At 50.1% G+C, this 17,182-nt stretch overlaps 1 protein-coding gene across 2 annotated transcripts; it reads right to left on the minus strand.

Moving 5' to 3' along the window:
- Positions 1 to 313: 313 nt before the first annotated feature.
- On the minus strand, positions 314 to 17,163 carry olfml2ba (olfactomedin-like 2Ba). 2 transcript variants are annotated; one of them, XM_031785468.1, is made up of 8 exons: positions 16,429 to 17,163; positions 15,419 to 15,682; positions 15,017 to 15,124; positions 13,830 to 13,997; positions 6,303 to 6,567; positions 2,914 to 3,873; positions 2,033 to 2,209; positions 314 to 1,075 (listed from the first exon to the last, which is right to left on the minus strand). In XM_031785468.1, the coding sequence occupies exons 1-8, from the start codon at positions 16,627 to 16,629 to the stop codon at positions 459 to 461; spliced, it is 2,760 nt and encodes a 919-aa protein (XP_031641328.1). In that variant the 5' UTR covers positions 16,630 to 17,163; the 3' UTR covers positions 314 to 458. The 2 variants fall into 2 exon arrangements, with proteins under 2 accessions (XP_031641328.1, XP_031641329.1); XM_031785469.1 differs by having other exon boundaries at positions 15,419 to 15,611; positions 16,429 to 16,542.
- Between the last annotated feature and the right edge of the window lie 19 nt (positions 17,164 to 17,182).

Raw genomic sequence — 17,182 nt, forward strand, 5'->3', positions numbered from 1 at the left:
AGGGGGTATGAATACTTTCTGGAGGCACTGAAGGTATACAAATGAGTATAAAACAATATCTAGTGACAGTTTAACCCACACTGCTGTTGTCATGGTTGCGAACTAACTGTTTTGGTGAAGTAATGTCTTCATCTATAGCCCAAGTCTTGAGTGCAATGTTGCATTCCTCTACAGTACATTCATTTCTCTCACAATGGTTTATATTACAGTATATACAACATATGTTCTTTAGACTACGGCAACAGTTTTGCATATTGTAGCTTCTCTACTGTTTAAACAAATTGTCAGGTCAATAAAAACAAATCAAACACGGTGACAGAACAGCAAGCTTTATAAAAGGCTGACATGAGTGGCCAGGAGGACTGGTCTACAATCCACTTCAACTCATAGAATCTCTTTGCTCTTTTCACTTCCGGTAATTATTTTATACAAAAACAAAGTGACCTTTTCCCGACCTCTTACAAGGGGTAAACGTAGGCGAAGACGACGTTGTACGTGACCTGGTGTCCGTTGTCCCAGGCGTACAACTTTCCCTCTTTGGGGTTGTAGTCGATCTGTGTGGTGTAGGTGTAGTTGTTGGTGAAGGGCATCCTGGGAACCATCTGGGTGTTGGTGTGCGTGTCGAAGGCGTACGACAGCTTGGCGTCCTTCTCGTTGTAGCTGTCGACGGCGTACAGGACGCCACACACGATAAAGCAGTTCCCATAGCGGTTCCTCCTGAGGCCCGTCCTCCAGGTAGTCTCCCTCTGGGTGCTGAGGTCAGAGGGGTTCAGCCGCGTCAGGACGATCACTTCCTGTAGGAAGCCCTCATCGTCCAGTGCAGGGTAGATGACCCACAGGCCGCTCTCGTCCACTGCGAAGTCGACGTCGGAGTGACCTCGCCATTGCCATGGTGTGGAGACCTCATGGAACACGGCGTCATGCAGCGTGGTCCAGGCCGCCACGTAGCGCAGACGCAGGTCGAACTTGATGACGTCACGGGAGAAGGCTCGGTTGTAGTAGAAGGCTCCGTCGTAGACCACATGGCCCGTTCCGATCCAGTTGTAGGAAAGCTTGTAGGAGTTGGTGAAGCGGCCTTGTGGGGAAAGAAAACAAAGATAACGTATGGCCACAGTCAGAATCAAGATAATCATCTGAAAAGAAAACAAAGATAACGTATGGCCACAGTCAGAATCAAGATAATCATCTGAAAAGAAAACAAAGATAACGTATGGCCACAGTCAGAATCAAGATAATCATCTGAAAAGAAAACAAAGATAATGTATGGCCACAGTCAGAATCAAGATAATCATCTGAAAAGAAAACAAAGATAACGTATGGCCACAGTCAGAATCAAGATAATCATCTGAAAAGAAAACAAAGATAACGTATGGCCACAGTCAGAATCAAGATAATCATCTGAAAAGAAAACAAAGATAACGTATGGCCACAGTCAGAATCAAGATAATCATCTGAAAAGAAAACAAAGATAACGTATGGCCACAGTCAGAATCAAGATAATCATCTGAAAAGAAAACAAAGATAACGTATGGCCACAGTCAGAATCAAGATAATCATCTGAAAAGAAAACAAAGATAACGTATGGCCACAGTCAGAATCAAGATAATCATCTGAAAAGAAAACAAAGATAACGTATGGCCACAGTCAGAATCAAGATAATCATCTGAAAAGAAAACAAAGATAACGTATGGCCACAGTCAGAATCAAGATAATCATCTGAAAAGAAAACAAAGATAACGTATGGCCACAGTCAGAATCAAGATAATCATCTGAAAAGAAAACAAAGATAACGTATGGCCACAGTCAGAATCAAGATAATCATCTGAAAAGAAAACAAAGATAATGTATGGCCACAGTCAGAATCAAGATAATCATCTGAAAAGAAAACAATTTCAAAAAACATCTGAATCTGGCCTCCGTATAACACTATTATAAAAATCTAATGACAAGTTCCTCTCTGAGGAGGCAAGGAACAGGAAGTATTGTGACATTTTTTGCTGCGTTCGTAACGAATAAAAAAGTTGCTAAATACCTGATTTGAAGGTCTCCATGTTGCGGAACTCCAGCAGGTTGTTTCCGTAGTAGTAGTTAGTGACGTAGATCTTGTCGTTGTTGGCCAGAGGATCCTTCATCCAGGCCCCCTCGTTCCGGCCGTAGGTGTTATGGAGAACCGGCTCAGAGATGGTGGACAGTGTGTCCTTACACTCTCCTGTGGATACACAGATTGTCAGTTAGAGCAGTGTACCCAATCACAACCCTCTCCTGGGGAACACTACCCAGACAGTCCAATCGCAACCCTCTCCTGGGGAACACTACCCAGACAGTCCAATCACAACCCTCTCCTGAGGAACACTACCCAGACAGTCTAATCGCAACCCTCTCCTGGGGAACACTACCCAGACAGTCCAATCCCAACCCTCTTCTGGGGAACACTACCCAGACAGTCCAATCACAGTCCTATCCTGGGGCACCGCTACCCAGACAGTCCAATCACAACCCTCTCCTGGGGAACACTACCCAGACAGTCTAATCGCAACCCTCTCCTGGGGAACACTACCCAGACAGTCCAATCGCAACCCTCTTCTGGGGAACACTACCCAGACAGTCCAATCCCAACCCTCTTCTGGGGAACACTACCCAGACAGTCCAATCACAGTCCTATCCTGGGGCACCGCTACCCAGACAGTCCAATCACAGCCCTCTCCTAGGGGACCGCTACCCAGACAGTCCAATCACAGCCCTCTCCTGGGTGACTGCTACCCAGACAGTCCACGTTTTGGGTTCTAACCCTGTACTGATGCACCTGATTAAACTAAATAATCATAAATCCTTAATGAATGGCATTAACCTACCCTAGTAGTATTTGAATGTCGAACGAAAAGCCATCCCGCGGGACTGACAAGAAGAACCTACCAAGCTTCCTGGTGGATGTTTGTTGTCCTGGTTCCTTTGGGTCCTCAGGGGTCCCCTTCTCCTCCTCCCAACTGATGCTGTACCTGCGTCTGGCAGGCTGAGGCTGGCCGATGGTTGTGGTAGTAGAGGTGGTGGTGGTGGTAGTAGAGGTGGTGGTGGTGGCTGGTGGTCTAGTGGAGGAGGGGGTGGTCTGCCTCTGTGTTGTTGGAGACAAAGTCAGCCTAGAGCTTTCCATTGGCGATGCGGTAGTTGCTAGCAAGACCGTTGTTGTGGGCGTTTTAGGAGTTATTGTCATGGCAGCAGTTGTCGTGCCAACTGTAGTGGTCTTTGTGTTGATGGTTGAAGCCTCAGTAGTTATTGTTAGTCTTTGAGTGTTGAGCTTGTCGACTGTACTAGTGCTTGCAATGGTCTCTGATAGTCTTTTGTTTTTCACTTCCAAGGCCCTGAGTGATTCCAAACCAGTGCTTTCCAAGGCCATGACAGGTGTGTCAGTCGGTCTGACTGTCGTCCGCCTCATGGTCTCCTTGGATACCGGAGTGGTTGTTGTAGTGACTGGTCCCTCTGTGGTCTGAGTGATGCTGGCTGGTTTGACCATCATGGGGATGGGCCTCTCATTTCCTCTAGTGGTGGTCTGACCAGTGGTCTGACCAGTGGTCTCAGCCATGGCTGAGTTAATATCAGCGTTCCTGGTGGCGGTGACTGTCTGGCTCTCTGCTGTATGTCCTATAGGCGATGCAGTCGTCTTAGAAGTCACTGTTGCTACAGTGTCGGGTTGTGTTTGGATGTGATGTGTTGATTGGCTGGTCTGCCTGGCCCCTCCCACTTGGTCTCTGCTCTTTGGCCGAGCAGCTCTTGGTCCCTCCTTCCCTTTGGCTCTTTGAGGGGGTCTGTGCTGAATAAGCTGCTCCTCGATGAGGTGGTTGACTGGGCCGTCGCCACTGAACGTATCATACTCAAAGACTGGTCAGAGAAAATAACACAAACAATAGTTTACACATCGGGACAAAATTGTCAGTTTAATGTTAAACAGGAGAGATGACGGTCTGTAAGGCGGGCACTTCTGACTGACACCAAGACGAGTAATTCCAGCTCTTGCAAGAAATACAAAAACGCTATTAAAAGGGACAAATGGCCCTGGCTGCTTGGGACTGAGTCTCTGTGGAAATGGCCCTGGCTGCTTGGGACTGAGTCTCTGTGGAAATGGCCCTGGCTGCTTGGGACTGAGTCTCTGTGGAAATGGCCCTGGCTGCTTGGGACTGAGTCTCTGTGGAAATGGCCCTGGCTGCTTGGGACTGAGGCTCTGTGGAAATAACCCTGGCTGCTTGGGACTGAGGCTCTGTGGAAATGGCCCTGGCTGCTTGGGACTGAGTCTCTGTGGAAATGGCCCTGGCTGCTTGGGACTGAGTCTCTGTGGAAATGACCCTGGCTGCTTGGGACTGAGTCTCTGTGGAAATGGCCCTGGCTGCTTGGGACTGAGTCTCTGTGGAAATGGCCCTGGCTGCTTGGGACTGAGTCTCTGTGGAAATGGCCCTGGCTGCTTGGGACTGAGTCTCTGTGGAAATGGCCCTGGCTGCTTGGGACTGAGTCTCTGTGGAAATGACCCTGGCTGCTTGGGACTGAGTCTCTGTGGAAATGGCCCTGGCTGCTTGGGACTGAGTCTCTGTGGAAATGACCCTGGCTGCTTGGGACTGAGTCTCTGTGGAAATGGCCCTGGCTGCTTGGGACTGAGTCTCTGTGGAAATGGCCCTGGCTGCTTGGGACTGAGTCTCTGTGGAAATGGCCCTGGCTGCTTGGGACTGAGTCTCTGTGGAAATGACCCTGGCTGCGTGGGACTGAGTCTCTGTGGAAATGACCCTGGCTGCTTGGGACTGAGTCTCTGTGGAAATGACCCTGGCTGCTTGGGACTGAGTCTCTGTGGAAATGACCCTGGCTGCTTGGGACTGAGTCTCTGTGGAAATGACCCTGGCTGCTTGGGACTGAGTCTCTGTGGAAATGACCCTGGCTGCTTGGGACTGAGGCTCTGTGGAAATAACCCTGGCTGCTTGGGACTGAGTCTCTGTGGAAATGACCCTGGCTGCTTGGGACTGAGTCTCTGTGGAAATGACCCTGGCTGCTTGGGACTGAGTCTCTGTGGAAATAACCCTGGCTGCTTGGGACTGAGTCTCTGTGGAAATAACCCTGGCTGCTTGGGACTGAGTCTCTGTGGAAATGACCCTGGCTGCTTGGGACTGAGTCTCTGTGGAAATGACCCTGGCTGCTTGGGACTGAGTCTCTGTGGAAATAACCCTGGCTGCTTGGGACTGAGGCTCTGTGGAAATAACCCTGGCTGCTTGGGACTGAGTCTCTGTGGAAATGACCCTGGCTGCTTGGGACTGAGTCTCTGTGGAAATGACCCTGGCTGCTTGGGACTGAGTCTCTGTGGAAATGACCCTGGCTGCTTGGGACTGAGTCTCTGTGGAAATGACCCTGGCTGCTTGGGACTGAGTCTCTGTGGAAATGACCCTGGATGCTTGGGACTGAGTCTCTGTGGAAATGACCCTGGCTGCTTGGGACTGCGGCTCTGTGGAAATGGCCCTGGCTGCTTGTGACTGAGGCTCTGTGGAAATAACCCTGGCTGCTTGGGACTGAGGCTCTGTGGAAATTACCCTGGCTGCTTGGGACTGAGGCTCTGTGGAAATGAACCTGGCTGCTTGTGACTGAGGCTCTGTGGAAATAACCCTGGCTGCTTGGGACTGAGGCTCTGTGGAAATGACCCTGGCTGCTTGTGACTGAGGCTCTGTGGAAATAACCCTGGCTGCTTGGGACTGAGGCTCTGTGGAAATTACCCTGGCTGCTTGGGACTGAGGCTCTGTGGAAATGACCCTGGCTGCTTGTGACTGAGGCTCTGTGGAAATAACCCTGGCTGCTTGGGACTGAGGCTCTGTGGAAATGACCCTGGCTGCTTGGGGACTTAGGCTCTGTGGAAATGACCCTGGCTGCTTGGGGACTTAGGCTCTGTGGAAATGACCCTGGCTGCTTGGGGACTTAGGCTCTGTGGAAATGACCCTGGCTGCTTGGGACTGCGGCTCTGTGGAAATGACCCTGGCTGCTTGGGACTGAGGCTCTGTGGAAATGACCCTGGCTGCTTGGGACTGAGGCTCTGTGGAAATGACCCTGGCTGCTTGGGACTGAGGCTCTGTGGAAATGACCCTGGCTGCGTGGGACTTTACAGCTGCTGTTTCAGCATAGCCAGGGACCAGCCATTAGCCAGGGACCAGCCATTAGCCAGGGACCAGCCATTAGCCAGGGACCAGCCATTCTAAATAGCAGTTTGTGGAAAAGACAGAGATAGATATGTTGTCCGTCTGATGAGGTCAATAAGATCTGAGATCTCAAAAGTCAGAACTCACAATTCTCCCCTGGCTCCCCATCATCAGCCACCATTTGGTCAAATTTGTAGAAGGTCATCCCCCTGATCACCATCCCTTTGGGGCCAGTCTTCACCCCCTGGGACACCCTCTGGCTCTCTTGGCTGGCCCCATCCTGGGGGGTCACCTCTGGGATCACCTGGGCAGTCACCTGAGGGGTGGGGCTGGGTCCTGGTTCTGAAGCATCCGTCTTAATTAAGGGTCTGGGGGACTCGTGGCCTCCGTCAAATCTCTCCTCGTGCCTCTCCTGTCAAGTGGATGAAACATACCCATTCTTATCAGTTTGACAAAGAAACTGTCAGAAGTATCCTGATAAACAAGCACAATGATTACACAATACCTGGCAGAAGACAGACATTACAAATTGAGTTCTGTCCTGGATATGTTTTCTTATTCTCATTCCCCTCAGGTTGTGCCATTATTGTCAGAGTATGTTTTGATAAGTAAAAACAAGAAACATTTGAAAGGAACTGAACACACTCTTGAGACAACATATCAGTATACTGAATCATTTGATTGTAGGGTCCAGGTCCGCCCATCCCTGCTGGACCGTTTCCCTGCTTGCATCCCAAATGGCACCCTATTCCTGATATAGAGCACTACTTTTGGGGCAGCAGGGTAGCCTAGTGGTTAGAGCGTTGGACTAGTAACCGAAAGGTTGCAAGATCGAATCTCCGCGTCGTTCTGCCCCTGAACAGGCAGTTAACCCACTGTTCCTAGGCCGTCATTATTTCTCTCACCTGGAACACACTACTTGGTGTGGGAACCGTTATATAAAAGTCTCTGAGTTTATTGGGGAGAAAGGTGTGGGAAAAAACATGGCCGTTCTTGGTCGTTTTGTTGAAGGAACAACGTGACATGGCTAATATCAACATCATTATTTGCAGTCTACTTGGTGTGGGAACTGTTTCCTGTCTACCCAGCAGCCTACTTGGTGTGGGAACTACTGCCTGTCTTCCCATCAGCCTACTTGGTGTGGGAATTACTGGCTGTCTTCTCAGCAGCCTACTTGGTGTGTGAACTGTTTCCTGTCTTCCCAGCAGTCTACTTGGTGTGGGAACTACTGCCTGTCTTCCCAACAGCCTACTTGGTGTGTGAACTGTTTCCTGTCTTCCCAGCAGTCTACTTGGTGTGGGAACTACTGCCTGTCTTCCCAACAGCCTACTTGGTGTGTGAACTGTTTCCTGTCTTCCCAGCAGCCTACTTGGTGTGGGAACTACTGCCTGTCTTCCCAGCAGCCTACTTGGTGTGTGAACTACTGCCTGTCTTCCCAGCAGCCTACTTGGTGTGTGAACTACTGCCTGTCTTCCCAGCAAGCCTACTTGGTGTGGGAACTGTTTCCTGTCTTCCCAGCAGTCTACTTGGTGTGGGAACTACTGCCTGTCTTCTCAGCAGCCTACTTGGTGTGGGAACTACTGCCTGTCTTCCCAGCAAGCCTACTTGGTGTGGGAACTGTTTCCTGTCTTCCCAGCAGTCTACTTGGTGTGGGAACTACTGCCTGTCTTCTCAGCAGCCTACTTGGTGTGTGAGCTGCTGACTGTCTTCCCAGCAGCCTACTTGGTGTGGGAACTACTGACTGCTTATAACTTGCAGATGATTGTTGACACATCAACCAGGATTAAGGGGCAAGTTGACGTGGGACTCTTGTCATTTTGGTAATCGGTGCCTGTGGTTTCTCCTCTCCTAGGCAATCAGCAATTAGTACAAGCAGGTGTGCTCTTCACCTCTGCTAGGCAACTGGCAAATAGTGTTAGTACTTCAGTCTCCCCTGGTTTTTCAGCGGGAGCTATAAGTGCCGGTCTCGTCTGCAAAAGTAAGACTGTCGCCAAAACTAGGATGGTTATGCCGCGTTGTTCGAGGAAGGAACTAGAGGAAGACTACAGTCTCTCACTTGAGTATCTTACCTAGTTATTTTGTGTGTTTTCTATACCTGTTCTCTCCTCTTCCTGTGGGCTTTACAGACATTGCAACTCTTCTAATTGAGTTTACCCTGAGCGCACAACCGATGTGGAGTTCCTGGTCTCTGGCAGCGTTTGGAACTGCCCATCTGCGGTCAAGAGTTCCTCTCAGCCTATTCTGCCATTCAGTCCTTTGACTTTTTGTCCCTGACGGAGACATGGATCACCTCAGAGAACACTGCTACTCCAGCTGCTCTCTCTACATCTGACTACGTTTTCTCTCATAGTCTGAGAGCATCTGGTCGTCACGGCTGCAGCACAGCCCTACTCATTTCTCCTAACTGGAGATTTTAATTTCTCACCTGTCCAGCTCCTGATTTGAATTCCATGCTGTCACTGTCACTTGTCCACTCAAGCATGACATTGTTGTAATCTATCATCCACCAGGTGCCTTTGAAGAGTTCCTCAATGAGTTTGACACCTTGAATGAGCTCATTTCCTGACGATGGCTCACCGCTCTTCATACTTGGCAACTTCAACCTCCCGATGTCTGTCTTCGATTAATTTCTTTCAAACTCTCTCGTTCCCTTCCTTGCCTCTTTTGACCTCACCCTTTCACAATCCCCTCCCACTTTCACAGTCCCCTCCCACTTTCACAGTCCCCTCCCACTTTCACAGTCCCCTCCCACTGACAAAGCAGGCAAGTCACTTGACATCTTTACTAGAGGCTGTTCTACTAATCTCACTGCAGCCGCCCTCCAGGTCTATGATCACTATTTTGTTTCCTTTTCTCTCCCATCTCTCCTCCTACCCTACCCACGCAGCCCCTACAATCTCTCCTCCTACCCACGCAGCCCCTACCATCTCTCCTCCTACCCACTCAGCCCCTACCATCTCTCCTCCTACCCTACCCACGCAGCCCCTACCATCTCTCCTCCTACCCACGCAGCCCCTACCATCTCTCCTCCAACCCTACCCTCTCAGCCCCTCCCCATCTCTCCTCCAACCCTACCCTCTCAGCCCCTCCCCATCTCTCCTCCAACCCTACCCTCTCAGCCCCTCCCCATCTCTCCTCCAACCCTACCCTCTCAGCCCCTCCCCATCTCTCCTCCAACCCTACCCTCTCAGCCCTTCCCCATCTCTCCTCCAACCCTACCCTCTCAGCCCCTACCCATCTCTCCTCCAACCCTACCCTCTCAGCCCCTACCCATCTCTCCCTTCTGCTAAATCCTTCTCCCTCCTGATTACGCCTCTTTAAACCTACTCTCCTCCCTTTCCGCATCCTATGATTCTCACTGTCCCCGTACCCTCCCGGCCGGCTCAGCCTCCCCTCCTGCTCCGTGGCTGAGTTTCTCACTGTCCCCGTACCCTCCTGCTCCGTGGCTGAGTTTCTCACTGTCCCCGTACCCTCCCGGCTCGGCCTCCCCTCCTGCTCCGTGGCTGACTTTCTCACTGTCCCCGTACCCTCCCGTCCGGCTCGGCCCTCCTGCTCCGTGGCTGAGTTTCTCACTGTCCCCGTACCTTCCCTCCCTAACCCTAACCCTAACCCTAAGTACCTTCCCGGCTCGGCCTACCCTCCTGCTCCGTGGCTGAGTTTCTCACTGTCCCCGTACCCTCCCGGCTCGGCCTCCCCTCCTGCTCCGTGGCTGAGTTTCTCACTGTCCCCGTACCCTCCCGGCTCGGCCTCCCCTCCTGCTCCGTGGCTGAGTTTCTCACTGTCCCCGTACCCTCCCGGCTCGGCCTTCCCTCCTGCTCCGTGGCTGAGTTTCTCACTGTCCCCGTACCCTCCCGGCTCGGCCTACCCTCCTGCTCCGTGGCTGAGTTTCTCACTGTCCCCGTACCCTCCCGGCTCGGCCTTCCCTCCTGCTCCGTGGCTGAGTTTCTCACTGTCCCCGTACCCTCCCGGCTCGGCCTCCCCTCCTGCTCCGTGGCTGAGTTTCTCACTGTCCCCGTACCCTCCCGGCTCGGCCCTCCTGCTCCGTGGCTGAGTTTCTCACTGTCCCCGTACCCTCCCGGCTCGGCCTTCCCTCCTGCTCCGTGGCTGAGTTTCTCACTGTCCCCGTACCCTCCCGGCTCGGCCCTCCTGCTCCGTGGCTGAGTTTCTCACTGTCCCCGTACCCTCCCGGCTCGGCCTTCCCTCCTGCTCCGTGGCTGAGTTTCTCACTGTCCCCGTACCCTCCCGGCCGGCTCGGCCCTCCTGCTCCGTGGCTGAGTTACTCATCGCGAGCTCAGAACAGGGCTGCGGACAGTTGAGCAAAAATTGAGGAAAACTAAACTTTCGGAGAACCTTCTTCCTCTCTACCTTCTCATCTGCTGCTGAAGCCACTTTCTATCACTTCATATTTGAAACTTCTGCCTCTAACCCTAGGAAACTCTAACCCCTCCTCCACCCCCTCCCTCCTCCCTCTCTCTCTCTGCGGGAGACTTTGTCAACCACTTTGAAAAGAAAGTTGACGACATCCGCTCCTCATTCACTCAGCCTATTGAGTCCACATGGTCTCACTCACACAGAACTACCCTACGCCTCCACTTCTTTCTCCCCTCTCTCTCCAGATGACATCCTGTGACTAGTGAGATCTGGCCACCCAACAACCTGCCCACTCGATCCCCATCCCCTCCTCCCTTCTCCAGACCATCTCTGGAGACCTTCTCACTTCCCTCATCAACTCATCTCTGACCACTGGCTGTGTTCCATCCTCATCAACTCATCCCTGACCACTGGCTGTGTTCCATCCTCATCAACTCATCCCTGACCACTGGCTGTGTTCCATCCTCATCAACTCATCCCTGACCACTGGCTGTGTTCCATCCTCATCAACTCATCCCTGACCACTGGCTGTGTTCCATCCTCATCAACTCATCCCTGACCACTGGCTGTGTTCCATCCTCATCAACTCATCCCTGACCACTGGCTGTGTTCCATCCTCATTAACTCATCCCTGACCACTGACTGTGTTCCATCCTCATCAACTCATCCCTGACCACTGGCTGTGTTCCATCCTCATCAACTCATCCCTGACCACTGGCTGTGTTCCATCCTCATCAACTCATCCCTGACCACAGGCTGCGTCCCCTCTGACTTCAAAATGACCTGAGTCATTTCCCTCCTCCAGAAACTAACACTCGACTCATCTGATGTCAAAAACTACAGACCTGTATACCTTCTTTTCTTTCCAAAACACTTGAGCGTTCTGTCTCTCATCAACTCTCTCGTTATCTCTCTCAAAGCGATCTTCTTGACCCTAACCAGCCAGGTTACAAGGTGGGTCACTCAACCAAGACTGCCCTTCTCTGTGTCAAGACTGCCCTTCTCTGTGTTACGGAGGCTCTCTGCCAAAGCTGACTTTCTCTCGTCTGTTCTCATACTTCTAGAGCTATCTGCTGCCTTTGACACCGGGACCCATCAGATCCTCCTCTCCACCCTCTCAGGGCTGGGCGTCTCAGGCTCTGCACACTCTTAGATTGCAACCTACCTTGCAGGCCGCTCCTACCAGGTGACGTAGAGAGGATATGTCTCTGCACTACATACACTCACTACTGGTGTCCCCCAGGGCTCGGTTCTTGGCCCTCTCTTTTTCTCTCTATACACCAAGTCACTCGTCTCCATCATCTCCTCACATGGTTACACCTAGTATTGCTATGTGGATGGCACTCAACAATTTTTATCCTTTCCCGCTTCTGACACCCAGGTGGCGACATGCATCTCTGCGTGCCTGGCAGATATCTCAGCTTGGATGTTGGCCCACCACCTCAAACTCAACCTCGACAAGACAGAGCTGCTCCTCCTCCCGGGGAATGCCTGCCCGCTCAAAGACCTCTCCAGCACGATTGATAACTTAACAGTGTCACCCTCCCAGAGTGCAAAGAACCTTGGCGTGACCCTGGACTAAACCCTGTCGTTCTCTGCAAATATCAAAGCGGTGATTCACTCCTGCAGGTTGATGCTCTACAACATCTGTATAAATCGACCCTACCTCACACAGGAAGCGGCACAGGTCCTAATCCAGGGACTTACCTCCCGTCTTGACTACTGCAACTCGCTGTTGGCTGGTCTCCCCGCTTGTGCCATCAAACCCCAGCCCTCCTGGTTTTCAACCTTCCCAAGCTCTCCCATCCCACTCCTCCGCACTCTCTACTGGCTTCCAGTTGGAGCTTGCATCCACTATGGTGCTTGCCTACAGAACAGCAAGAGGAACTGCCCCTCCCTACCTTCAGGCTATGCTCAAACCCTACACCCCGAGCACTCCGTTCTGCCACCTCTGGTCTCTTGGCCTCCCAGCCCTACGGGAGGGCAGCTCCTGCTCAGCCCAGTCCAAGCTCTTCTCTGTCCTGGCACCCCAATGGTGGAACCAGCTTACCCCTGAAACTGGGACCCTGCCCATCTCACAAATGCACCTAAACCCTTCCTCTTCAAAGAGTATACATTTCAAAGAGCGGGACACTAATCCGGGCGATTATAATAAATCCCGCTATGCCCTCAGACGAACCATCAAACAGGCAAAACGTCCAGGACTAAGATTGAATCCTACTACACCGGCTCTGATGCTCATCAGATATGACAGGGCATTCAAACTATTACGGACTACAAAGGGAAACCCAGCCATGACGAGTGAAATGCCTTTTATGCTCGCTTCGAGGCAAGCAACACTGAAACATTCATGAGAGCACCAGCTGTTCCGGATGACTGTGTGATCAAGCTCTCCATAGCTGATGTGAGCAAGACCTTGAAACAGGTCAACATTCACAAGGCCAGACGGATTACCAGGACATGTACTCAGAGCATGAGCAGACCAACTGGCAGGTGTCTTCACCGACATTTTCAACCTCTCTCTGACAGAGTCTGTAATACCGACAGACAAGCAGACATCCATAGTCCCTGTACCTAGGAAAGCGAAGGTAATCTGCCTAAATGACTACCACCCCATAGCACTCACGTCGGTAGCCATGGCTCACATCAACACCATCATCCCGGAAACCCTAGACCCACTCCAATTTGCATACCGCCCCAAAAGATCCACAGATGATGCAATATCAATCGCACTCCACACTGGAAGGAAGGAACCTAATGTGAGAATGCTGTTCATTGACTACAGCTCAGCGTTCAACACCATAGTGCCCACAAAGCTCATCACTAAGCTAAGGACCCTGGGACTAAACACCTCTCTCTGCAACTGGATCCTGGACTTCCTGATGAACTGCCCCAAAGTGGTAATGGTAGGCAACAACACATCTGCCACGCTGATCCTTAACACAGGGGCCCCTCAGGGGTGCGTGCTTAGTCCCCTCCTGTACTCCCTGTTCACCCATGACTGCGTGGCCAAGCACGACTCCAACACCATCATTAAGTTTGCTGACGACACAGCAGTGGTAGGCCTGATCACTGACAACGATGAGATAGCCTATAGGGAGGAGGTCAGAGACCTGTCCATGTGGTGCCAGGACAACAACCTCTCCCTCAACATGAGCAAGAAAAAGGAGCTGATCGTGGACTACAGGAAAAGGAGGGGTTGTTGTCCTGGGGTTGTTGTCCACTCGAGGAGGGGTTGTTGTCCACTCGAGATCATTGGTGCTGCAGTGTTACCAAACCTGATGACCCCCAGATCCTACCCACCTCTTTATTCTGATAGGTTGTAGCCACATCACTCAGTCTCTTCTTCTCCTGCCTCAGGGGGAGTGAGGGGGATGGTGTCTCCTTCACCTGCTGTGGCTGGATAGAGGGTCTCCTCTCTTGGTCTGGACCAGCCTCATCCTGGCTGTGGTTCTGAGAGACTGCTTGGTTCTAGTTGGACACATATAGGATATTTTCTTATGGTAAAATAATGACACTGTTTGTCAGTGCTTTATAATAGACTGTATCTCATTCACAAGCAGATACATTTAAATACATATCAGCCACTCAATAAGTGAGCATGTTTTCTGGGAAATGGGACCTTGGCCAAACCAGGTAGGCTAGTCGAGAACACCTTTATTTAACCAGGTAGGCTAGTTGAGAACAAGTTATCATTTGCAACTGCGACCTGGCCAAGATAAAGCAAAGCAGTGCGACACATACAACAACACTGAGTTACATATGGAATGAACAAAACATACAGTCAATAATACAGTAGGTAAATCTATATGCAGCATGTGCAAATGAGGTAGGATAAGAGAGATAAGGCAATAAATAGGCTGTGGTGGTGAAGTAATTACAATATAGCAATTAAACACTGGAATGGCAGGATGTGCAGAAGATGAATGTGCAAGTTCAGATACTGGGGTGCAAAGGAGCAAAATAAATAAATACAGTATGGGGATGAGGTAGTTGGATGGGCTATTTACAGATGAGATATGTGCAGTGATCTGTGAGCTGCTCTGACAGCTGGTGCTTAAAGCTAGTGAGGGAGGTAAGAGTCTCTATCAAGAAAAGTTATGCTTCAGACATAATTCATTTCTAATTTCCATCATTTAAATGGAGTGTGTTGGACACAACTTTCAGGTCCATAAAGGCCAGTCGCCTGTGGCATGCATCAGAACCACTAATAAAGCAGAGTAATGGCTCCTGGGAGACCCATTCTATTCTAAGTGATTGGTTTCCTTCCATTCAACTGGCCTGTCTGGTTGTTCTAATCTACAACATACAGTATACACCCAGTCTACTTACTGTTTCATATGGAGTTCTGTTTTCATTCAGTGTGTGGGCGTGCTGCTGTGCTCACCACATGTCAGATTCCCTGTATGTGCCCGGCAGCCCATGATGTATATAGTCTACTCTTTACAGGCCGAGATAGGGTTGTCTTCCTCGGTGACGGCAGGACTTACCTTTTCAATGTTTTCCACACGGTCCAGGAGCTTAGTGGTGACGGAGTGGAGCTTCAGGAGATCCAGGCCATAGAAGGATCCCTCCAGCAATTCAGTAATCATGGAGAGCTAGAACGGATGAAGTCATTTCCATCAGACGGGTTGCTCTCATTCTGAGCACAGCACAGGCATGCCACAATCAAACTATTTCCCACAGCCCATCCATAGAGATTACTCTCTCAGCACAGACATGCCATAAAACTCCATAGCCCATCCATGAGTATAAAATTCAAAATTGAACATCCAAATCCTCAAATGAATCCTAAAAAAAGGTGTCAGAAGACAGAAGCTGCAGTGACACTGAGGAGGACACAGACAGAGCCACCGTTTGTAATATGATGGAGTGGATCCAGGCGAGATCACCTTGATGTTATCCTTCCCAGATTCCCGTAGCTGCTTCAACCTGAAGTCCCCCTCGCAGGGATTGACCGCCGACGGAGGAGCGATGCAGGCACACTTGCACTCTGGCCCCGAGGTGATAGTCTCTACGGTGTAGTAGTCCTGCGCCGTGCCGCTGCCCTCTTCTATCCGCCGGCAGGCGCTCCTGCTCAGGGGTCTGACAACACATTTACAGCGACAGTCAGAGCCTTCCGAGAGGGCTTTCACTTTGTCATAATCACCCAGCAGCTACAAAGAGAAGAGGACGGACGCATTTTCCACCACGTATAATCAGAACACATTTTACTTGATACAAATGCATCTTGACCATATGTTCAGTATAGGAATGCTTTCAATATTGCCCTGTTTTCAGCATAGGCATGTTTTTAGTATAGGCATGCTTTCAGTATTGGCATGCTTTCAGTATAGGCATGCATTCAGTAAATGCCATGTTTCACTATAGGCATGCATTCAGTATAGGCATGTTTTCACTATAGGCATGCATTCAGTAAATGCCATGTTTCAGTATAGGCATGTTTTCAGTATAGGCATGTTTTCAGTATTGACATGCTTTCAGTAAATGCCATGTTTCAGTATAGGCATGTTTTCAGTATTGGCATTATTTCAGTAAATGCCATGTTTCAGTATAGGCATGTTTTCAGTATTGGCATGCTTTCAGTATAGGCATGCATTCAGTAAAGGCATGTTTTCACTATAGGCATGCATTCAGTAAAGGCATGTTTTCACTATAGGCATGCATTCAGTATAGGCATGTTTTCAGTAAAGGCATGTTTTCACTATAGGCATGCGTTCAGTATAGGCATGTTTTCACTATAGGCATGCATTCAGTAAAGGCATGTTTTTAGTATAGGCAGTGCCACCATATATTACCCATTTTAAAATACTGAATCAATATTGACTAATGCAAATAGATCTGTTGACATGAACAACTCTTCCAGTTGATTATAGGTTAGGTGATGTCACCATGGACCTACCTGGGTCAGAATGTTATGATGCGTGTCCATCTCTTCCTGTAGCGTGTCATTCTCATCTCCAAGGTCCTCTTTATGTTCGGGGTTAATCCCAGGATTAGTGTCCGCAGGTATGGCCGTGCCCGCGCACTCCTTTGGAGCAGCTGAACATAACGCCAAAAACACGCACCAAATTACGCACAGGAAAGCCCTTTCACTCATCATGTAGGCTAAGGCCCAAAAGAAGGAAAAATCTGCATAAAAAAAAAATTTAAACTGCCTTTCACTTTAAATTTGAGATTGTATTTTCATTTGATCCCAGACGAATTGCATCTTTCTATTTCATCAGCAAATCGCCTTTTCCTGCTTGGTAAGTGAAAAGCAAGTGTTTTATGGTCCTCTGTCTGTGTGTGTGTAAGTGCATCGGCTGGGAGTGACTGCGGGGGATGAGAGGGACTGGGCTCAGTGCGCTGGAGTCCTAGGACGGACGAGAGAAAGGAGAGGACCTGAAAGAACCAGGGGCAAGGAGGAGTTTGCTGCAAAGGGGAATTTCCAAGTGGCACACAATGAATACATAAAATGACAGCCATGTTGGAAATATTAGAATGAAGAGTGTCCATTTAAAAATGTTTGAATCATGATAATGTCCGCCACATAGATTTTCTGAGTAGTTTATCTTTAAAATAGTTTATGAAGCAACTTTCCTAGACAGAAGAGAATGAACCAAGCTACAGCCATGCGATATGGTCTTTGGTGCCCCCTGGTGGTAGGTCGCAAG

This window comes from Oncorhynchus kisutch, linkage group LG13 (genome assembly GCF_002021735.2).
Source record: "Oncorhynchus kisutch isolate 150728-3 linkage group LG13, Okis_V2, whole genome shotgun sequence".
In the NCBI taxonomy this organism is placed as follows: domain Eukaryota; kingdom Metazoa; phylum Chordata; class Actinopteri; order Salmoniformes; family Salmonidae; genus Oncorhynchus; species Oncorhynchus kisutch.

What these genes read in the sequence shown, in the direction of transcription:
- olfml2ba (XM_031785468.1), bottom strand. Translation starts at nt 16,629, where the DNA reads ATGATGAGTGAAAGGGCTTTCCTGTGCGTAATTTGGTGCGTGTTTTTG. An exon ending in GTGTGGAAAACATTGAAAAG is followed by an intron (nt 13,998 to 15,016) that starts GTAAGTCCTGCC and finishes GTGTCCAACTAG; the next exon opens with AACCAAGCAGTCTCTCAGAA. An exon ending in CAACCTATCAGAATAAAGAG is followed by an intron (nt 6,568 to 13,829) that starts GTGGGTAGGATC and finishes TCCACTTGACAG; the next exon opens with GAGAGGCACGAGGAGAGATT.